General features: G+C 42.9%; 1 protein-coding gene across 2 annotated transcripts in view; it reads left to right on the forward strand.

Annotated features, from left to right (window-relative positions):
* The window catches only part of DOK5 (docking protein 5), a 45,521-nt gene extending 22,906 nt beyond the window's left edge, over positions 1-22,615 (forward strand). Inside the window, exons 3-8 of one of the 2 annotated variants that reach the window (XM_027813595.2) lie at positions 9,612-9,726; positions 9,806-9,946; positions 10,676-10,865; positions 12,204-12,339; positions 18,994-19,114; positions 21,955-22,615. In XM_027813595.2, coding sequence (XP_027669396.1) covers positions 9,612-9,726; positions 9,806-9,946; positions 10,676-10,865; positions 12,204-12,339; positions 18,994-19,114; positions 21,955-22,022 — 771 coding nt within the window. In that variant the 3' untranslated portion in view covers positions 22,023-22,615. The remainder of the gene's footprint in view (positions 1-9,611; positions 9,727-9,805; positions 9,947-10,675; positions 10,866-12,203; positions 12,340-18,993; positions 19,115-21,954) is intronic. The other variant, XM_027813596.2, reaches the window with a different exon arrangement.
* Positions 22,616-22,649: the final 34 nt, after the last annotated feature.

Genomic DNA, 22,649 nt, shown 5'->3' on the forward strand with positions numbered 1-22,649 from the left:
GTTAACAGTTACTTAATTTTAAGCTATTATGTCTTCTATACATTAAAGTTTCTGTACTTCTCTGGTAGCTTATTTGACAGGAATAAACAATGGTCAAACTCCACTATCAGTCATGGGGAATCGGCTGTTTGCTTAAGTGGCCGCTTCTGAAAGCGGTAACTACATCATCGGCTCTGTGATATTAATAGTTACAGCCATTAAAGCAAACCCTAGTCTTGGCTGAAGTTTTGAGAAACATTGTCCTAGCAGTAAGACATCTTACACATGTATTTTGTGTGGGTTTTATCAGAACTTTGTCAAGTCTAGAGATCATTTGAGGCAGGATGGAGACCTAAACCCAAACATCGAGAGGGGAAGTGGGCAGAGAAATTTCTACCTTTTGGAGGAATAAACCCAGTTGGAATGTAGGTGTACTCCCGAAAGCACCGGTTCCACTGGGGGTGACTTCATAGATTATTTCCTTTCATGGGGCGGGTGGGGTGTCTTGGGGTCTGAGTCTTAAGCTGAATATACCTGAGACGATCAGTCTGAGCTTCTCTGTGTTTTCTTTGAGTCTTGGACCTGCTGAGCTGGACTGCCAGCTCCCATCACTGAGCCCTTCCCTGTAACTTCTGGCTGCTTCAGGTCCCAGGTATGTAGACCCCAGTCACGGGATGCAGTGCTGAGGTTTCTGCCAGAAGGCCTGTAGTCATCCTGTATAAAGCAGAGAGATCTCGCTTCCCAGCACCGCACCAGCCTGGATGCTGTGGATGCTCTTGCTGGGAGCCCACGGGGATGCAGGCAGGCTGGACCACTGAGCTGCGACCTCACTGCTGTTTGTGGGAGCTACCCCAGGAAGCATTTGCCCTCCACGTTTATCGCTCCTCTTTGCCACACTCTCTTCTATTATTATTTATTATGTTATTATTTTTTATTTTATGATTTATTATTTTTCTATTAGCAGTGCTAAACGAGTAGGGTGGTTTCAGTGTAGTGGCCCAGGACAGTGGGTTGTCACTTAGGCGGTGTTGCTATTTGGCAGTGGGGCTCGGCAGCATCCCCGATTTTGTGCTGTGATGGTAAATGAGGCTGTCATCAGCTATACAAGTTGATGGGCCCTGTTTATTTTTAATGAACCTTACTGAAAGGAAGCTAATGAATATTAAATAGCATTTTCTGGTTAAAATGTGTTACCTTACGAAGAGCGCAGGTGGATAAAAATGAGTTTCTTTTTAAAATAGAATTTCACACATTTATAAAGCTTAAGGTGGTGAATGATGCAGCTTCTAACAGTGTTAAATATGAGGTGTTGGAAAAGAACACGTCACTGCTGTGCTATACTGCTCTGTAGTTGAACTCGTTCTTATAAAAAACGTAGTTAATTATTAATAAAAAACCACAACAAACAACTTAATGTGGCAGAGTCTTCAACTAACACTACTTGTCACATGGTTTTGATATATAATATTAATGGGACTTCGGTACTCAAGACATCATCCAGAGGTCTAGGATGGTCATTGCTGTTGTCTTGACACACATTTGGTCAGCAAGAGCAGCTGTTGCAATAACAGCTTGATGGTGCGTAGAGGCTTTTCGGTGACTATTCTAATTCTGTCGCTCCTGGACAGAAGGCTACTTCTTCCTGGCAATAAAGTTAATCCTACAAATGAGAGGTCCAGCTAGTCCTGTTAACATGTCAAGTGTCACTGTGTCATAAGCTTGTGCTAATGAATATGAGGATGAATGCAGTCCATTCTGATGGATGATACTGTAAGAGAAAAGCCTCACAGATTACCAGTGTTTCAGAAATATGGTCATTAACTTCCTACCTGGGTTCTGAAGTGATTCTCAAATGCTGTTGAAAGCAGGATCAAATCTAGAAACCCAAGGAGCCCCCGCTCACCCCATCAATCTCAGGAAAGGTTTAATCCATCATAAAACTGTAAAGGGTAGAAAAAGAAAAATGATGAATGGAGCTAATTTTTCAATAGCACCTGCCTCCTTCACTGAAGTGTTAAATTGCTTCATTTTGTTGCCTTTTTTTTTCTTTTTTTTTTTTTTTCCCCTGTGATGAATTAAAGTGCAAATGTTACTTCGATTTATTAGCAGGAAGAGGCTGTCCAGAGCACTTGTTCTGTTTGCACCCTGGTGGTATCAGTCGCTGGAGCTGAGCTGCTGTGGTCTGAGACCCTGCCACATCTCCTTGGCACCTTTGTCCAGTCAAGGTCTCTCCTTTCGCCATCCAAGGTCTGGGTCACAAGCAGCATTTCTGAGGTGTCTCGGTGGCATTTCTGTTATACTGGGGGCTCCAATTTATTCACTTTTGAATCTATAATGTACGTGCCCTTTTCTGCAGCCCTGTACCAGGGGCTGATTGTTGGCATCCTTGCCACTGGAAGTCTAAAACAACAAAAGAAAGAAGTACTTTTTTTTTTTTTTTTTTAAATAATATTGACCTTTAAATACTTCCTAATCTTGTTCTATTTTTTTAAAAAGTGGAAAGGTTAAAGTGTCCTGAAATACAGGTCATCTGAGAACAGCCAGCTGTAGTTTATGAAGTGAACTGGAAATTTGCATACGCAAAGCGAATTGCCCACTTAATTCGTTTGGTCCCACAAGGGAGAAAAAATAATTAGGATCCAGGCTACAAAATCTATGCAGAGAATTGCCTTTCAGGTAGCTGTCTGCTTTTCACTATTAAATGTAAATAATCAACCACAAATTACCATGTACTTTAACGAAATAGTATTGGAGGAGAGAAGAAATTCCTATTTCTCCAAATGACATTTGACTTCTCTATGTGCCAGAAGAACCCTTAATATTCCAATACAAAACCAACTAATTGCATACCGCTGACAGGAATATACTGATTCCTCAAGGGGATGTAAGTTTTAATCCGATTGTATTAATCTTGCCTTGAAACAGCAGAAGTAATTTAAACAGTCTTTCTGTCTAGTTATGGAATAATCCATTTGGAAAATTGAATTGTGTAATTTGTAAATTGTTTTCCAGGCTTACTGATGCAAAACTGTATCGGTGGCAAATTAAATGTTTGAAGTATGACCACTCTGCTAATAACTAGCTGTTAAACATTTATTTTAATGAATACTATCACTTACTATGAATGAAATACCTAGTTTGAGGTTTTAAAAGAATTAATGTAACTTGTCAGGATATTTTGGTATCTTCATGGTCATGCCATACAGCGATGCTCACTGCAGGTCTGTGGGGCAGGTATGTGTCCTTCCATAGGGGAGGACATACCTTGTGCCTGGACAACTGATCCTGTGAGTGGCAGAGCAGCCGCTGAGAGCGATGGTAAAAACTGAATCTCTAAATCTGGTCATTGTTCCTGGCTTTAATTTCTCCAAATAAGCCAATACTGGATTACAGCGTGGTTACAGCCAGTGTGTGCAATTCCTTATGTGAGCAAGTGAAAAATTAGCAGCTGATGTTTTCTCCCACTGAAGAAATGGAGATGTAGGCAAGGCTGTAGATTTTATTTTTTATTCATGTATATATTTATATTTTTAAATAAATACTTAAACTATATAAAATTTTAGTATGTTACATATATCTAGTAAGTTAGTTATGTACAGGCAAATCTTACAAGCAGGACTGGGCTGGAATTGCAGCAGTGGTAGCAGCGTTTTCCATGAAATGTTCCCCTGGTGTGTCCTGGGAAGTGTTCTACCTCTGGTCATTGTGGGGGGAATTTTCAGGAAGCCAAGACAGAACCATGAAGTCCTTAATTAAGATTAAAACACAAGATGCTTGAAAACATTAAATGTGGCAGTTATGTAGGTGATAAATATACTCCCTTGTGTTGTGTTGTGAAAGGCCACCCATATTTGAGAATAATGTACTAATTCAAACAATGGTTTGAATGCTAAAGACCATTTTTAGTAAACTGTGTGTTTGGCATGGTTTTGAGGGGAATGGGAGGGGTGGAAGCATTTTCGTCTTGAGTGTATCTGGTCAGGGTGAAGCTCTGTCTGCTTGTGCTGTTGGCTGGGAAATGGGTGATTAATCCCTGTTCCTGGGTCAGAACTCTCCTACCACACACTGCTGCAAGAATTTTAGTTTTTAATCGAAGGAAATGTATTTCAGTTATATGACTTGTCATCTTAACACAAAGGAGGCTTGAAAGTAAAGGGGAGGGAAGAAGAATGTAAAGGGGAGGTCTTTAACCCCTAACAAAATATCATTCTTCTTGTGATTTCTCTGTTCATACTGTCTTAGGTCTGATATTTGTGGTTTACCCACAGTTTATAAACTTAATTTTGGAGTTAAATTTATAATTCTACATTATTTATTAGTCTTGGATAAATAAAATGGACATGAATTCAACTAACCATGGGAACACTGTTTTGCAGGAGACTGGCAGGAGAAGAGTTATTTTGGAAGTGCAAACAAGGAAAACTTCAGCCTCAAATATTTGCAGGTGTTTGGTGTCTGCTCCTGTCTCCTTTCCAAAAGCGCGGTGCAGGGGATGTTAGCAGCCTGCCACTTCAGTGTGAATTCGGTGCATATGTGCCAGACGATCTGAACCATCTGTTGCACAAGGGTGACCAATGAGGTGGCTATTTAGGCACCTGGGATAACGATGGTGTTTTGAAGCACCGCGCCGGGTGACACAGCAGGTCAGATATAAATGATCTTTAGACAACTTCTCCCTCAGGAATGCATGTGCACTGTTGAGCTTTGGCAGCAGGAACAGCTTCTTGGTGAAAGCTGGATCTTTCAGAAGGGGCAGTTACGGCTCTGGAGTGCCATTGAACCTCTGAGAGGTGAAGGCAACTTGGGCAGTTCAACCCTGGGGAGGGCAGCTGCTTATTGAATATATTTTTGCCAGACGCAAAAATCAGGCACCTCAAGGTTGTGTCCAGGACAGAAGGCATTCATGAGCTGAAAGACTGAATCCGAGCAGTTCTGCATGCTATCACTTGTGCCACTGACTTCAGGAAGAGTCCCGGAGTGCCAGATTTTGTCCATCTGTTACTCTCCCTGTGCCTGTGAGGTCTGGTACTGAAGAAAACCTTAGTTCCAAACTATCTCGGAAGAGGCTGGAGTATGTGCCTGTTACTGGAGACAGTTGGACGTGGGTTGGAGGTCAGAACTGGGGGCTACCTCTCTGTCATGCTTCAAAGGGAGATGCTTTGGTGTCAGCTTGTGCAGCTCGACAGAAGCAAATACCATCAGATCTTCAGATGCATGTGAAGACTTGCAGACTGTGCTCTGCGAAATGCCATTGTACAAGAGCTCTCAAGCAGTCAATGCAGCGCAAATAACCCAGGAATTGCCAAATGTTGTAGCTAGCATTTCTCCAAATAGAAATACTCTTTTTATTTTTCTCCCCAGTTCAGAGCTAAAACATGAGTTGCAAAGGACGTGATTATCAGTGAAATTAGTGACACAATAGTATTGATTTCAGTATTTCTTCAAGATGTCATCCAAGGGGTGAAATTGCCTGCAATTTTATTTGACCAGGCTGTAAGCCAGGGCTCTCGGAGCGTGTTTTTGGTACATGGCAGTCAGGCCAGGGCTCTCGGAGCGTGTTTTTGGTACATGGCAGTCAGTCTGCGTTCACACAGGGCATTAGGTGACTCCTGGAAGCACCTGATTTACTGCATGCTGCTGCAGCGTGCGGACTCACGCTGGTTCCCTGCCCCCCTCCCTTCTCCCAGCATGTAGCACTCCGAGGTGGGGAGAAGTGATGAGGAAGGGACTTAGGATAAAGCTCTATAAACACATTAAAAAAGTAGTCCTCATATAATTAAGTTATTCTTGTTCACCCCATCTCTGTGGCCCTTCTTCTGTCCTCCCTTACCTGTACTCCCACCCTGCAGACCCAGGGAAAAGCCCATCGGTCTGAGGTGCCCTTCCACTAACAGCCAGGTCAGCAGCACACGCACGTGCTCTCCATCTTCTCTTGACTTAGGGAGAGTTTTCACTTAGAAAGATGAATTAACTGCTGGTTGATACCCCAGAAAAGCAAAACAGACCACTGTGAATACTGCAAAGGCAATAGATAAGAGATAAATATTGTCTTAGGTAATCTGCATTGTCTTCTTCGTAACATGGTGTGCTTAGAGGGAGTACAGTAATAAAAAGCAAATGCGGGAGAAAGCGTATTCAAATGAAAACAAATATTTCTGTTCAGAAAAATGAAATTTGGGATTTCAAGCATGAGCTGATTCTTGTAAAGACTCTGTTGGAATATATTACTCTGCATTTGAGATTACAAAGAAGTACTTTACTGTGGTAACTAACTGGCTTTTGAGAGGAAGTTATGGTAAGAAGGAAAGAATTATTGCTATTCTCAGCTCCAAAACATTGATGCCATTATATTCATGCTGTTTTGTATTTAGTACAATTGTTTCTAAAGGGGAGCGTAGGAGTTGCAAGTTATGCTGTCATGAGGTCAAGTCACCCAGCCACTGTACTTCTGGACAACTTGAGTTTTGCCCAACTGAATGGTCGGCTGAAGTGACTGTAGCAAAGGTGGCTGTCCTCACCTGGGGGAGGAGACGGGAGCTTGCTGTGCTGGGCCATAGGGTGGAGGAGGAGTGGCTGTGTAAGTTTTGGTGAAACTTGTCTTGACTGAAAGATCTAGAGAAAGAAAATTTGTGGTTGCAAGGCATGTCCATGGCTTCTGTCCTACTCTGTGTGCTGTGCAGATCTTGTTGGAATGACCAGCTGCTTCTGATGTGAAACCCTAGAGTGGATGGAGACTGCAGGTATCTGAGATACTGGCCAGAGCAAATCCCAGTCCCTGTGGCTGGGTTCAGAGATGACGTGGTGCTAGAGCTGCCACGTGGATGTCGTGCACAAGCAACAGTGCGTGAGGCTGGGAGCCTTTGGGTGGGTAGGGGTGAGCTGGGGATTGGAGTGCCGAGACTGGAAAGTGTGGGATGTCTCTAGTGGTACAGAAATGAGAGGAAATGGGTGATGGATACTCTGTGCCGGGGATGCAGAGGCTGCAGGAGCTCATGTAGGGAGACTGGGAAGTAGCTGCAGCTTGCAGCCCTAATGAGAATAAAACATAACAGTCTGGGGGGTAAAGTGTTGTCGTAGGGATGCTGGGAGTGGTGAAGGTAAGATGTAAAGGGCTGGAGTCATAGTAAAAGAAACGGTGGTCAGAAATGTCTCTCCTTTAGCGTAGGCAGACAAAGCAAAAGTTTTAATCTTGGCCTTTGCATGTTCCCAGCAGTGTTACAAACACCTGCTCCCATCTGGCCTGGAGGCGTGTGACTCAGTCTGCACACAGGGACATTAGTGATGCTGTCTGGGTTGGCTGGCTGGTATTTCTGTCCCAGCCCTGTGCAGTAGCTAGCAACATCCTGCATGGCCAAGTGTCCCTCGGCTCCCTCGCTGGGCTGCAGCGTGTCTCCCTGCCCGGGGCTGAGGCAGCACGTGCTACCCATCACCAGGGGCTGGTGGGGTCACGGGCAGCAGCTGACTGCTTGGTACTTCTGAGTCTCCTAATGACTGAAAAGTGCTTTTGGCTCCTGAGTGAGCGTGGGGAGGCAGCTTAACATTCCCTGACGAGTATAAACCTTTCATAATCTCATGGAGCCCTGTCACAGCATCCTCAGGATTCATCGTGCTAGAGACAATCACTGGGATATCCAGCAGTAGGAGTGTGACATGCCTGATTTTAAGAAATGAGCTGTCCATTAGGACAGCTCCTAGATAGCTAAATGATATTACCAAAATGTATGGCTACATTCCGCTTCTCCTAACTTTTGTACTCCTAGGTACAAAACTTCATTAGCATGTTCATTTGCAGAAAATGTAAATGAGCTCAGTATAAATGCCAAGGTAGCTGCTGTCCTGAATGAGAAAGTCTGGCTCTTTCTTTCTTCTTGCGTTCAAATCCTTTCTTGGCATATGAGAAAAATACAGGAGAGTTGAACTTGGCAGCTGACAATTTGTGCTTGACCTGTCATGTGCTGAGCACAATGGGAATAGGTTATGACAGATTTGTCATATTTCACAATGCGCTTGTTGGCGTCTTGTTAGGACTGGGGGATGTGCTTCCATCTCAGGATTTCCTGGAAGTGTAAAAAATGCTCATGCAAAATTAAGCACAATTAGGAAGTCTCAGTTTTGACACTTCTCAAAATCTTGAACCTGGAGGCTATAAAAACCGGAGTTCTAAATTTGGCAGTTGTGCAGAAGGTTTGATGTGTTCCCCATGGGATGTTCCTTCCGTTATTTCCTTCTGCTGCTGGCTACAGAATGAGTTTCTGGACATTGGGTCTATTCTTTATTTTTATCTTGGGGAGACATTGCCCGCCAGCTGCTCTTTCTTCCTTCCATTGACAGTAAGATTACCTGTTCAGGGGGTTTGCTGGAAAACGTGGTTTTGGCTGGCTGCTCTCTCCCGCTGGAAGGGAATCGGCAATAAATTGACTCAAAGAAGCAATTGACCTAGGATGAAGGACCAGAGAGATGCAGTGGGTGCACCGGTGAACCCAAGATGCTCTAGAGGAGCAGTTTCTGTTGCTGTATTCTACAACACTGATAACTTTATACTTCTGAGTCTCATAGATAAGACAATCTCTGCATTTCTTTTAGAGCTGACACAGTTTGATATGGGACTATTCCACAGAACTAGTGAGACCACAGCAGCAAAGCTGTTAGGCTGTACAGCTGTGGGAACATTTCTGTTAAGTTTCCCCTCTTTCTCTCTTTCTTCAACCCCTACCATGTGAAAGGATCAGTGAAATGTTTTCTGATAATGAATATTTAAATATGACTTCCTGATTCTCTGGGTGTTAGCCTTTATAATCCAAGGAAATTAAATAATGAAGAATTCCTTCTCAGTCAAATTTAGGAGTGTTACTTACAGTTGTGAGGGTGAAAAGTGGATGTTAAATATATGAAGCAACTGTGGTATGTATTTATTAAAGCTGTATACAAGGTTTATAACAGATACATGTTTATTTTTTTGGTGTCAAAGCTATTTTTCCAATCAGTTTTTGGCAACCAAGCAATGGAAATCTGTGTTTACAAGTCTGTAAATCTTTAAAGCTAAAAAGCTTTCTAATAACTAAAACTGTGATTTTTTAAAAATTATTTTTATTTTTTAAGTGGACCATTCTAACAAATCCTCAACTTCCCATCAAAAAATAATTTAGAGAGCAGCTGTTCACCATTCTTACAGTTTTGGTCCTCCACGATGAAAGCTGTATTGGAGCTGGACTTGGTCCTCCAAATGGGTGAATCCTTTAGATTTTTATCTTCACCTCTCTGCTTCTGCCACATCAGGTTGGTCTTTCTCATGCCCTCCATGTAAATATTTCTCAGACAGGAGTGAGCTTTGTTTCTACCTGCCTCTTGGCTAAAATGCTGTTCAGATGGTGTTGCACTGAAGCTCACATGCAGACAGGAGAGAACTGGAGGATACGGTGCCTTCATCATCCAGGGTCTTCAAGTCGATTCTCTAAGGTGATCCGTGTCAAGGCTGTGTTTCTTCAAGAACAACCATAGGCACTTTCATGCTGTTTCTCCTTTTCTCTGTCCTTTGCAACATGATATAATTATTTTCTCTCCTTCTCCAGTCAATAATGGATATATATATATTTCCAAGCTCCTAATTAAAACTTCAAATTGTGCATTTTCAGGTCACAGAGCTCAATAATGTGAAGAATATATTACGAATGCCAAAAAGCACAAAGAAGCATGCTGTTGGGATTTATTTTAATGATGACACGTCGAAAACCTTTGCTTGTGAGTCAGGTGGGTAAAATGGCAACGCACATTAAAAAACATAAGAGCATTAATTGTGAAATTATAAATGTATTATACCTACACACAGATTTTCTGGGCATTTATACAGAACTTGAGGCAGATGAGTGGTGCAAGGTGCTGCAGATGGAATGTCTTGGAACACGAATTAATGACATTAGCCTTGGAGAGCCTGACTTGTTGGCATCTGGAGTAGAGAGAGAGCAGAGTGGTAGGTACATAAAGGTTGACCGTTTAAATCTTTAACTGCATTATTTTAAAGCCTTTTGGACTGTGCATATGAACACCAGAAATAAATTGGAGTAAGATTTTTTTTTCCAAGCCCTCCTTCCTGTTTTCTGGGGGTTGTTTTTGTTTGTTTGGAGGGTTTTTTTTTGCTTTTTTTTTTTTTTTAATTGCTACCAGAAATAACAAGTAAGGTAGCTAGAATTATTTTGGAGTAGCCCTTCTCTTTCTCAGACAAGTTAGTTGCTTTTGGAGATGGGGACTGTCTTTTCTTGTCTGATGTCTGTAAAACAGTTTCAGTCTGTGACTGAGGCTCTTTGGCAGCACTGTAAAGCAAATAATAATAGTAATTGCATGCAAAACCTGACCCTGTGGCTACTTCACTTTCCTATGCAAATTAACTACATGCACAAATGCAACTGCAGTGTATTTATTCATGCACACAATTTTATTATGTGTTTGCAAATAGCAGGATTATGATGGTGCAGTTCTTTTCATTGGCTGAATGCACGCATGAATGTTTGACGCCCTTTGAGTGCAGCATTCTGACTGCCCCAATATTGAGTTACTGGAAGGAATTGAGTCTTTGTTTTTGAATTAATTGTGCTAAGTAGAAATAAGATCTTGTATTAGAGCTGGAAAATAGGAAATTCCTTTAATGACTTGTGCATTTCATGGGCAGGGATTTTAGACTAACCTTTTGTTTTTCTCCCAGAGAGATTCAATGTGTATTTGATGCCATCCCCTAACTTAGATGTGCATGGGGAATGTACCTTGCAGATAACATTTGAGAATATCTGTCTTTGGGACATCCAGAATCCCAGAGTAAAACTCATCTCTTGGCCATTAAGTGCCCTCCGACGCTATGGGCGGGACCCATCTTGGTTCACCTTTGAAGCAGGGAGGTAGGTGTGCGTTCGCTATATTGCGTTGCTTGCCTCGGTGGTGCTGAGCGGTGCACTGGACCGCTTTGGAAGGTTGTTGAAGGTCATGAGAGCTTCTCTTCAGGCAGAGGCTAGTCTATAAGAATAATCTTCCAAAAATACGGAAACAAACCTAAAACCGAATAAAACCCCTGTTAATCTCAGGTTGCATCTTGAATGGGAGCAGATGCCGAATGAAAGTGCCTGAGGTACGGGGCGGGAGAGCTGAGGGATCCCAGAGGCTTGCCGGGCGGAGGCTGGCAGCGTTGTGTATTACTGTATAGGGTTGTTCTTAAATAAAACTATATATAAGCAAGAGATTTGGATGGACAGATCTGGGAGGAAGGGGTAAGCATCATTCCAGAATTTGTACAGCGTGGGCCTCTGGGCACAGAGTTACGGGTTCTGTACAAGGAGGAGTTTGAAGTTGGCAGCGGGGAGTGCCAAGTTGTTTCCCAAAAGCAACCTAAAGTAATGGAGAAGGAACTCCTGTTTTCCATCGATTATGTTATGTTCCTGTTTCCCATCATTTTTGACAAATGGATTTATAAGAAATTTGAATGCAATTCCTTGGTTTAGAGGTGGCATTCTGTATTGCTTTCTGCAGCTCAGTCTTAATCAGCTGAAGCCTTTGGCTGGCTGAAGTTGGAGCGCTCGTTATTGAACTGAGCTATCAAATCCTTTCTAGGGGACACGGATGCATTATTTTAGATAAGCACATTAAAGAATTGAAATAGTAAAAGAGAAACTGATCATACAGTTAACTTATCTGGAAAGGGAAGAGGCATTTAAATGTCCATCTCCATATTACTGTAGAACTTAGTCCTCTTGGGGAAGGACAAGGATACATTTTTATTTAGCTGATCGTGCATTAGCCCTGATAGGACAATGCAATTGGGGTGCCGAGGATTGTTTCAAGTGGAAGACAAAACTCTTCAAAACTCATTACAGGCAGCGTTAAGTCTGCAAGGAGAAGACAAATTAATCCTACCTGGCACAGATTCTAGATAGAGTCTGAATATTAAAAATCTGGGTCTTGTGCCTGAACTCTCTAGAGCTTAAGCACTTATGTTAGATCAGCGGTACTTAGCTGAGTCCCTGTTTGGTGAGAGCAATACTAATATGGGCTAAAAGAGTAAGATTGGACCAGGGCTGCCAAGATGCATATGCAAAGACCTTTAGATAGCTTTGTTCCCTATTTCAACAACCTTTGTTTTCTTACTGCTTGTGCAGTAGCATTTCTAGAGGAGCATGGTAAAGTTTTGTTTGTTCATAAGCTTAAATCTCACACTTGGAACCCATCTGTTGTTGCTTTGGCAGGATGTGTGACACAGGAGAAGGACTATTCATCTTTCAGACCAGAGATGGGGAAGCGATCTATCAGAAGGTTCACTCGGCTGCTTTGGCCATAGCAGAACAACATGAGCGCTTGTTGCAGAGTGTGAAGAACTCAATGGTACGGCTACTTGTTATTTCACACCAGGCACTGATGAACAATGTGTTTCTTGAATGTGATTTTAAGTTTTGATTCACAAATAGTAAGCAGTCCGATTATTGCTTTTATTAAATTCTGCTCAATTATATTATTTAGGGTTATATATATATAATGGATTGATTTTCAAGAATCAAAAGAACGGGAAACTTATAGTCCTTAATTTTTGTGTTTGCAAAGCGATCAGTAAGTGTGAATTAATACAGAGATGATAAGCTCCTGTCAGTGCACAGTCTCATTACATTCCTTTGATTAATCAGCATTATGAGTTTGTTTGGAAGCTTCTCTCGTCAATCTATTTGCAAAATATTGTGGCTCATACTCAGTTTTCCATTTACTAATTGATATTTGCACTCCAAGGATGATTTGGAAAGAGTCATATGGTTCAGATTAAGCTATGGGGGAGGACTAGATGTTTGTCTGATCTCTCAGCGGATGTCTGTTTTCAACAAATGCTCTGTCTATCTAAAACTTGTTTTATGACACATATGACTGGCAGGAAATATAGAAGTGTAAGATGCAAAACTAACATACAGTTTCAGAAAAGATAGTATGGGATCTGCAAAAGTATGTTGAAGGAAGGCAATTCTATGGCACTTTCACCTGATTTGTTTCAGGATCTTAATAACTTGGGGAAAAAAATTATTTTTTTTTTCTCCTGAAGCCTGTAGAATAAAAAAGAATATTCTGTTCATCCTACATCACAGTTGTTCTCTACACTCCAGGATTCACAGGGTCACCCTGGCAGCAAAATTAGTATCTTGAAGATAACAGGCCCTCTGGAATGTATAAAATGCTCAGAATGGACAACTGTGGAAGAACTTGTCTATAAACCACATTTCTATTCCAGGCAGTAGTGACTGGATCATGTAATCTGCAACAAGACTCACACCTTTCTCTTGGTGTAAACATAAGTGCTGCCATTACCCACATCCGTGTCGCAGACTTTCAGTAATTTTACTAATGTCTTGGTTTCAGGAATAAATTGTAGTGATGAGTTATCCTAGTATTAACTGGAAGACCCGGCTAGGATGAAACAGAAGATGCCATTACTATTTGTGGAAACCTAAGAAAAGATGAGAGTTGATGTTGAGGGAATGGAGAAAGGAACAAATTGCCTTAAGTACTTGTATGTCTTTTGTTCTTCCACTGTCTTGGACTTGAGACAGAATAGAAGCCAAATACATGGTAGGAAAGTCACTTCTCTTAATAAAAGTCCAATGAGGAGGAGCAAATGAGGAGAGGAGGAGCAACAGGAAAGTCTTTTCAAGTGTCCCAACCGGTCTTGTGGACTGGATAACCGATTGCTTCAGCAGAGCACGCAGGCAAATGGGTAATTGTGTCATTTGTAGAGTAGGTGGGATAACTGAGATGGGAAAGTGAGGAAAAGTAATATCTGTTTCTATGTAGGTCATGCAGTGTCTTTACTTGCAACAGGAAAGAGACCAGTTAGTGGTTTTTACATATAGATATACATTTTCCACTCTATGAAAGAGTGTGCTATACCAGTATTCAGCTGATGCTCCCCTGTTAACTTCTGGCTGGTGTCACTAACAATGTGGTCGCTTCTGTAGAGCCCCTGGGAGAATGCTGTGTCTGTGAGAATGAAGTACTGACTTGGACCCTTTGTAACGATCTGTGCCCTGTGTCCCTTTAGACCACCTGCTTTTCCCAGCACTTCCAGGTTCACTAGGAAGAGCTTGATGCTTTGCTTGCTTTCTTTCAAAAATATTAGAAGTATCAGGTGAACTCCGCAGCCAGCAGCACTGGTATTTTTCCGTTTCCCAGTAGAGCATCATCTAACACCGTCTTTGCTGGTTTTGACTTTTGCTTTAAACCAAGAACCTTTTAGTTCTAGTTAACGAAGGGAGTTCTTGTTCAAAAATACCCAAAATTATCAAAGCTGAGACAGATGGGTAGATGATACAAGTACTCAACAGTAACTAATTTAAGGAGGTTAAAATTAACCTAGGCTAAGTCAGCATAACTAGCCAACATTTGTAGCCCACCAGGATCAGAAGCATTTGAGTAACCTGTTGAGAGCAGCACTTCATCTTCAAAAAACAGGCATAAGTTCCATAACAATATTGACTAGGCTTACAGGCAATTACGTTTTTTGGTGGGTTTTTTTGTTTGTTTGTTTTAATTTATGTAATAGCATCTTTACTAGGTGATGGCTGATGCTTTACTGTAAAATTTCCCTCTTACAAGTGCCAGTAGACTCAGCAGATGCACAGTTGCTATACATTTCAACAGAGAGCAGCTGCACAACCTCTGAAAGCTTTTTCATGAACAGTGTCCAACCACAACCCCTAAATCTAATTTTACAGACCCCAGAGTGCTAGATGGGGCATAGGAACATATTCCTGGTGAGCTGAAAGTCTTGTAATTCAGTAGCAGAATGTAACTGTTCCAGATGACTCCACATGTCCCTGAATACAAGTTTCCCAAGTCTGTCATAAAAACCTTGTGGGGTTCCAAAATAAATACTTAGTAAGACTTGGTGACTTCTCTGGGGTTCAAGGATAGTCTGTTTTAGAAATTTAGGCAGAGGATTGTTATTTCAGTGTAGAACTTAGGTGGCTTGTTTTGCTGATTACAAATTATTTGTAAAGTACATCTTAGTCCAGATTGATTGATTTCCCCATATTTTTCTTCTGCTTTTGAACACCTCAATAAGGAGTTCATTTTAGATGGTTGCACTTCACACTCAGCTGTCTGTATTGTTTCTGTCTCCCAGAATTATTTACCTGGTGTGAGTTTTTGTATTAGTGAAGCTTGAGCTATTATTTACAGAAAGGATAAATGAAAAAAAAGGAAGTAGGAGGTGTGGTGGTGAGAAAAGACGTCTTCTGCTTGGTCCTGTAATCCTGACCAGTGCTGCATCAGTGATGTGATTGTTCAAAAAAAAAAAAATTTAAAAAATAATAATAAAAAAATGTGAATATCCCATGCTGGTAGAGCAAAATAAAGCTGCCAAGTACTGTTGAGAACGTGGGCTATAATGTGTCTGCCACCTCCCTAGCAGTCGCTCTCTTTATATTACAGTATGGTGGTTCAGTTCATGACCATAACGGGCTCTGGCTCTTGAAATGCATGTGGAAAATCGATGCGATAGTGGTTCCTCGGCTGGGCACCTCACCCTGACACTTGCTGTTAGCGCGCTGTTGCTTTCTGTCGAGGTCTAAGCATATGCTGACCAGAGTCTGTGACACTTCCACGAGCAGGTTTCATTTGTTTTCCTTTTCAGTGAATTCAAAGATCTCTCCCTTTTCTCTTTTAAAGGGATAGAAAGAGCTGGCTTTGCTTAGCAATGCATGAAGCCATTCTGGTCATTTGGTAACTCATCTCATCCGACTCTTTCTTTCCTTTCACTTCTGCGTTGCCAGACAATGGAAAAAAATACCTATTCAAGTTATATTTTCAGGAGTATTTGGTTGCCATGAAAACTGACAGGAGCAGCGCTGTGACTTGACTGCTGTCATTTATGTCTGCTCTCAGTTCAGGTTGCTTTAAAAAATACATTACAACTTGACATCTCACTAAGAAGTAGTGACGGTGAACTTCCCAGTTTTGGCAGCTAAAGCTCAGTGCTTCATGGCAAGATATTATCAGCCAGGTTACCGGCAGCTTTTCCTGACTCTTCTTCCCCTCTTGGCAGCTCAGGTGTGCACGGTGCGCTTAATCCATCTGATGTGCTGCTGTCTGGGCTGGAGTGTGCTGTTTGCTCTGGCTGTGTCCATAGAGTTTCAGAATTAGGCGTGGAAATGGTGCTCACTGTTTCGAAATAAGAGGAGAATATTGAGGATTAGTGTAAGATGGATAGCAGCCAAACCAGCCGCAATATTTTAGTGCCCTTTAATTTCTGAAGTTGTTTCTGTTTGTCATTCTATAGTTTTGCTGTAATGAATTTAGCAAATGTTTCTTAAGCAATTATTGTTCTAATTGATTTTGGTTGATTAGATGAACTCGCTTCACTGGGGAAAAAAATCCCCTCAAAACCACAGTGAGCGCAATCTTCTCCAATTGGGAATCTCAAGATGAACGTTTACCTAGTGCAAGTTGTTCTGCAAAATCTTTGCAAATTGGATTGTCCAGCCTGAGGAAACCAACCAAACCTAACAAATCTTAAATCATCTTTCTTTTCTTCCCTTTTGGAGCCATGTTCACAGCTAACTTGAGAGAATGTTGGTGTGCAGGGGTTTTCTTTTAGATTTTTTTTGCGGGGGTTGCAGGGGTTTTTTTGGTTGTTGGGTTTTTTTTTAGCAATACTTTTAAAGTTTAAAATTTTGTAAATGCAGTTTTGCTTATTTGTTAAGTTGGGATCCAATAAACAAAATCCTTCTTCCCTGTCCCCCCAGGACTTTTGGGAACCACTCACACCCTGTGTGTCACCCAGGATGGGAAGCTGCCTTAGTAAGCTCCTGTTGGGGTGGCAGCAGCTCCCTGGCTGCTCTCAGCACTGGCTGCCGATGGCTGCGAGTGCTGCTTCTCCATCCCCTTCCTCTGCACGTCTCTTGTGGCCACCGGAGCTGTGCGGTGGCTCTGTGTTGCCCCTCACTGCACCCCACATCTCCGTTGCTGCTCCTGTGGTTTCTCTGTGACTTACCATAACGCCTGCCTGCCCTGTGTGCTGGGAGCTGCGTTTGAATTGCTCTGGGGATCCTGATCTCCTTCCAGCTTTCAGCATTCTCCTGCTCCCCTGGGCAGAAGAGGGTGAGAGGCTACAGATTAGGTGCCCTCCAGTTAACGAGTTATTTGTTGTATTAATTATACGTGGAGTTGCCTGTCCCGCTGGCATTCTGCTCACTGCCTTTGCTCATGCGTGTTCCAGCATCCCAATCCTGACTGGTTTCGACCTGCACACGGTGCTGGGTGCTTCTGCGGCATACAGCCAGGGCATTATCAAGTTACTCCTACTCTTTCTGTTGCCACAGAGATACAGTAGGTTAATTGTGAGAATGAAATCGATCATCATTAAAGCTGCCTTTGCTCGCAGTCCGAGGTGTTTTGATGAAACGCTGTGTATTCAGGACATAACATGCTAATTCTTCTCTCTAGCGGTGGGTTTTTCATTTTTTTTCCAATGCTGATTGAGTTCAGCAGGCACAGCCCTTCTGGCCTTTATTCTGTGTCTTTATCTAATCTTTCTCTAGCTGTGTCTCTTTGGGTTTTTTTCTCCCAAGATAGCCTGCTGGTTTTTTGCACCCCTCCTGACAGCTGAACTACCTTACCTGCTGTCCGACTCACCAGTGAACAAAACCACCAAAAAATGTGTCTACAGCTGGGAAATGCCATCCTCGCAATGTTCTGCTGATTTTTATTCCCAGTAAAAGATTCATCGTTGCTTGCTTCCACCGTGCTGAGGTGTGTGTTGGTTACACTGCAAAGGGTGTCGGGGCTTTTAGTGAAGGAGCCGTAACAAATACACTGTACGGTGTAGGTGGAACCTGGCATGGTGCAGTGATTCACATCCAGCTGATGTGGAGGTGGGTGTTTTAAGAGCAGGTTTGGTTTGGTTTGGTTTTACCTTCACATCACAGACAGTGTCCACCGGCACCTCTAAATAACTTGGAAATGGGTCTTTTTGGATACAGCCAGCCCTCACCTCTTTTCTGTGCTTGCTTTGCCGGTGGTTTTTTTTTCCCCACAAAAATATGTTATCTTCTTGTTAAAAATTCTTTCACCTCAGGTTTTGTTAAACTAAAATGTAAAACTTACTCTTTTGTAAATAGCTGTCTTGATAAATTAGAAAAGTCGAGTGCAGCCTTGGTATGTTTGAGCTGATGTTTTCCTGAGCTTTGAGAGGAGAATTCTAGTGGTATTGTGAAGCTTAGGAATCCAAATATTTTTATCAGCTTGCACATACATCTTATTGAACTAACGGAAAAAACCCCATGTGTTGAAGTAGTCAGTTCTCATGTATTTTTGTGTTTAGTATAAATAACAAGGGGCTGTGATTATGTGAGAAACTGTAGCAGAAGGCGCTGTGTGGAGGGGTAAGTGTGAGACGGGGCTTCCAGCAATGCGCTGCAGCCCCTGTGCCTGGATATGCTCTTCCTTCATGGAATCCAGCCCAAGGATGCAGTTACCTCCTGTTGAGCTCCTGTGCCATCCAGCGGGCATGCTCCTCAGCTGTAGGAGAGAGGAGATGAATAGAAATGTTTCAAAACTTGTCCTCATCTGTGTGAAACATCTCCAGTCAGGTTCTTGATGGGCTGAGGCTGTATTTAGCTTTGGGAAGTCGCTTGCGTAGCTGGGAAGACCCTCTGATGGCTTTGCTGCTGAAGGGGGAGCATACCGGCGCTCTCCTACCTTCTGCTGATCCCCGGTTTCTGTTTCAGCTGCTTGAGTTAAAACTCCCCACTGGGGAAGCAGTGCTATCCCAGGACCAGGGGAGCACCAAGGTGAGCGTTGGTGTGCAACAGCAGCGTGGCCTCCTAACCCGAGTGCTGTGTGCCCATGGAGACTAACCCCTGAGTTAGTCATTGCTGCTCGTGTAGGGTGGGCAGGCGGAGGGAGGGAGAGGCTGTGCTGGCTGTTTCGTTGGAAGTTCTTGCAGCCAGTGGTCATGCTATTCTCAGACCGTTTCCTTCACGTCAGTTTACCACTTTGCAGATTCAGATGAAAATGAGTGAGCGAGCGGTGTCCCTCAGCACCATGGTGCCCTTGCCCCGTAGTGCCTACTGGCAGCACATCACACGACAGCACAGCACTGGCCAGCTCTACGGTCTGCAAGGTAAGGGGCTGGGTTGGAAAGAGCCAATGCACAAATCAGGTCATGACGTTGTTGGATCATTTCAGTGTCTGTCCATCTCGCTGAAGGCTGATGTTCAGGCTCAGCCAATTGTCACTGCTGTCTGGTTGATGGAGAGAAGGGTATGTCCTACCTTCGCAGAGGGGCTGTCATCAGCAGGTGCTCTTCTTACTTCCCATTAGAGTGCGATCCTTCACATGACAAATATTCTGACAGTTTTTACAGGATAGCCATTTACCAAGCTTGCCCAATCATTTCTGCTACCAAACTCTTTTATTAGCACCTGATTTTTTGCCAGACTTATGACCACGCCGCTCCCCTCTCCTTTGGATGGCTGCCTCACACTACGTACAATGCAGCCTTTGTTGCTCATTTTGTGTGCTTGCTGACATTCAACTAAGACAATGGCATCCTCGAAAACAGCTGAATTAGGGAAAGTAAAAGGAAATGGCCATCATATGTAGTCCTAGAAAACTGTTGCTTGAACAGCTGCAGTGCTGCCACCATGCATCGCAGCGTGGCCCGAAGATGGGCAGATGTCTTCTCCAAAGCCCCTCCTTGCTGTCAACCCAAGGAGCAGCGCAGCTCCATCCCATCATGCCTGAAAACCTCCCCAGGCTGCAGAGAGGGAGGAATCGCTCCCCAGGGAGGTCTCCGCACCCAGTTGTCCCTGCGTGGTCACCAAGGGACATCTAGTGGTTACTGGGCGCATGGGTGGGGAGCTGGAGGGGCGAGCGCAGCTCCCCTGCGGGGCTCTGGCTAACAGGGGCTCCCCGCAGTGCTGACGGGGCCACCTCTGCCCCTGTACATCGGAGCATGTTGCAAAACTGAACTTCAGCCTCCTGGGAGAATGAGAAGCAGCAGGTAACGTGCACTGCTGATGTTGGTGCTGCTTTCCCCAGGGGCACCTCTGGAGCAGGCGCTGCAGGTGCTGCGTGCCTCTGAGGAGCTGGTCCACAGTCAGCATCTTGTAGTGGTGTATTTTTAGAATTAAAAAAAACCAAACAAACCCCAAACAACCAACACCCCGTTTGTATTTCAGAACACACTCTTCCACTGTAAGCTACGTGGATGGGCTGAGTTGGGGTTTGGGCAGAAGTTGATGTTGCCGAGGTGTGAAGCCAGGATCAGGGCATTGTCCAGAAAAGCCAGCAGAAACCAGGCTAAATGCTTACTAGAAGCGCGCCAGCCTGGCGTATTGAGTGGAAGGAGCCAATACCTGTCATAGCTTTATTTTCACAACGTATGGAATAAAGCCTTAGCTTGATTAAACATTTGGATGATGCAGATGGACCTTTCACCACAGGGGCATTAGAAAGTGAAGCTCGGCTTGGCCATCAGGGTGCGGGTTGTTTCCCTGTCATCCCTGAAGGTCAGGGCTGGTGTGTGCGGCACCAAGGGGCAGCCCTGCTCTTGGTGTCTCATCCAGAAAACCCCACAGGTAAACCTGTGCTTAGGAGAAAATGTCAGGAGGTTGCAGGGCTTTCTGGTGCTAAACATGGCAATACCATTTACCAGATTTATCAGGAATCGCTACACAGATACTTTTCAACATCCTCATTTAGAAAACTTTTAGAGGTTCTTTTTTTTTGGTTTTGTTTTTCCTCCTCTCAGGTGCAAGGAGTTTCTCAAGGAATAGTGAGCGATAGATATTTATTTTACTTTGTTTAAAAAAGCTGAAGATTGTAGAGCTTAGCATCTCCCGAACATGGAATATCACAAGTTGTGATTAAAAATTGCAAGCACCGGCAGCCCTGACATACATAGCCGTGTTTTGTTCTGGTTCTCTGATTTTCAGCAAATCGTGAAAGTTGCTTTTTTTCCCTTTTTCCTTTTGGCAACACTAGAGGGGGCAGGCGGCACACGGAAAGCCCCAGCTGAAGCCAGCCAGTGTTCCAGAGGAGGGACGAATGATGAAAGCAGTACTTACATGCCTGTTCAAATTTGTTCAATAAATTAGGGCATGGGAAGATGACCTGCTGGTGGCAGCCTGTGGCACACGAGAACAAGGCTGCTTGCAGCACTCTGACACAATCGGTGGATTGGTCTTACTGCGCCTTACTGTAGAGTCCTTTATTAAAACAATAATTCAGCACTGAGTTGACACAAGATAAATAGACTGTATGGGTACAAACCACTTGTTTTATATTTAGAAAAATAGCTTGCTTGTTATAGTGGATAAAAAGGATCCTAGGAGGTTGTCGTCATGAGAATGAGGTAAAAGTCTTTGTGAAATAGGGAAGCCATGCAGCCAGCATTGTAATTAGGAAAGACACTGAAGTCCTTGTCTCGTTCAGCAGGCAGTGCTGCTGCTTCAGTGGTACTCTGAGTGCTTCTAATTAGATCAGGTTGCCAAAATCTTGAAATGCTTCAATTACTACTGGAAAAAGAAAGACAAAATAATTGTTATACTGAGTTGTGTAATTCCGTATGTATGTCACTCAATGGCAGAGGCGCCTGAAAGCTTGTATGCAAGAACTTTCTTCCACCAGAGTTAGAATTTATGATTTCTGAATTGGCTCTTGTCCTCTTTTCTAACTGGAAAGAACTGATGCTAATATTGTGAGCTAATGTGCATTTTTGCATTTAAAATGCAAAGTCAGAACTTAAAAAAAATACTAATTTGCTTTGTACAACTTTCTGTTCTTAAGGAACTGGGGAAGAAAAACTGAGCAGAGGTGTTTCTGAGATGGAGCACCAGGTTAAGCCAGGATAGGTTTAATTAAAAGGCTGTAATCTGTAATTCACATAGTGCTTTCTAAAATGCTGAATAAGGGCCTTACTGAGTGTTGTTCTGTTTTTTTGTATCTGACTTGGCAAAGATGTTTCTAGCCCAGTGAAGCTTCATCGCACGGACACTTTTCCAACCTACAGGCCAGACCATCGATAAAAGACTGTAAAGAACTTTACAAACTCGTCCTCTGACAGACTACCCCAGTGGATGACAGTGATGATGATAAGCAAGGATGGAAACTCTGAAAAGTTCAGGTTGGATGAAAAATTCTTGCAATATAAAGTTTTTTTTTAAAACTTCGCCAAAAGCTGAAACTATTCTGTAGATAACGGGGAGGGGTACAAAACCAACAAACCCTCCAGTGTATCTTTTGTATCTTACAGCTGGACAGAGAAGAAATCACTCCCTAAATATTTCCAGATGTTTTTGTATAATAGGTATGTTGTAAATATATGAGACTTTCCTGTTGTAGTGTGGTTCCATTTTGTCTATTACAGCTGTGTGTTCACTGATGTCAGCTGTGTCACCCTTGTTCGTTGTAATGCTTATCTTTAGTTATTTACATTATTGTTCAGCCTAATCCTTGGCTTTTGAAATGGTGGCCAGTTTTAAGCATTGGATACAATTTTTCCTGTTTGAAGCCTGGTGAAGACTTGATTGATTTCTCTTAAAAGCACCCTCTCTATCTTCTATTTCCTGTATTTATTTCCATCTCTGTGAATGTTTAAAATAAAAAAAAAGAAGGCCCACTTCGTTTGTGGTACAGTGCTTTTTGTCGTCGCT

This window comes from Falco cherrug, chromosome 10 (genome assembly GCF_023634085.1).
Source record: "Falco cherrug isolate bFalChe1 chromosome 10, bFalChe1.pri, whole genome shotgun sequence".
NCBI lineage: Eukaryota > Metazoa > Chordata > Aves > Falconiformes > Falconidae > Falco > Falco cherrug.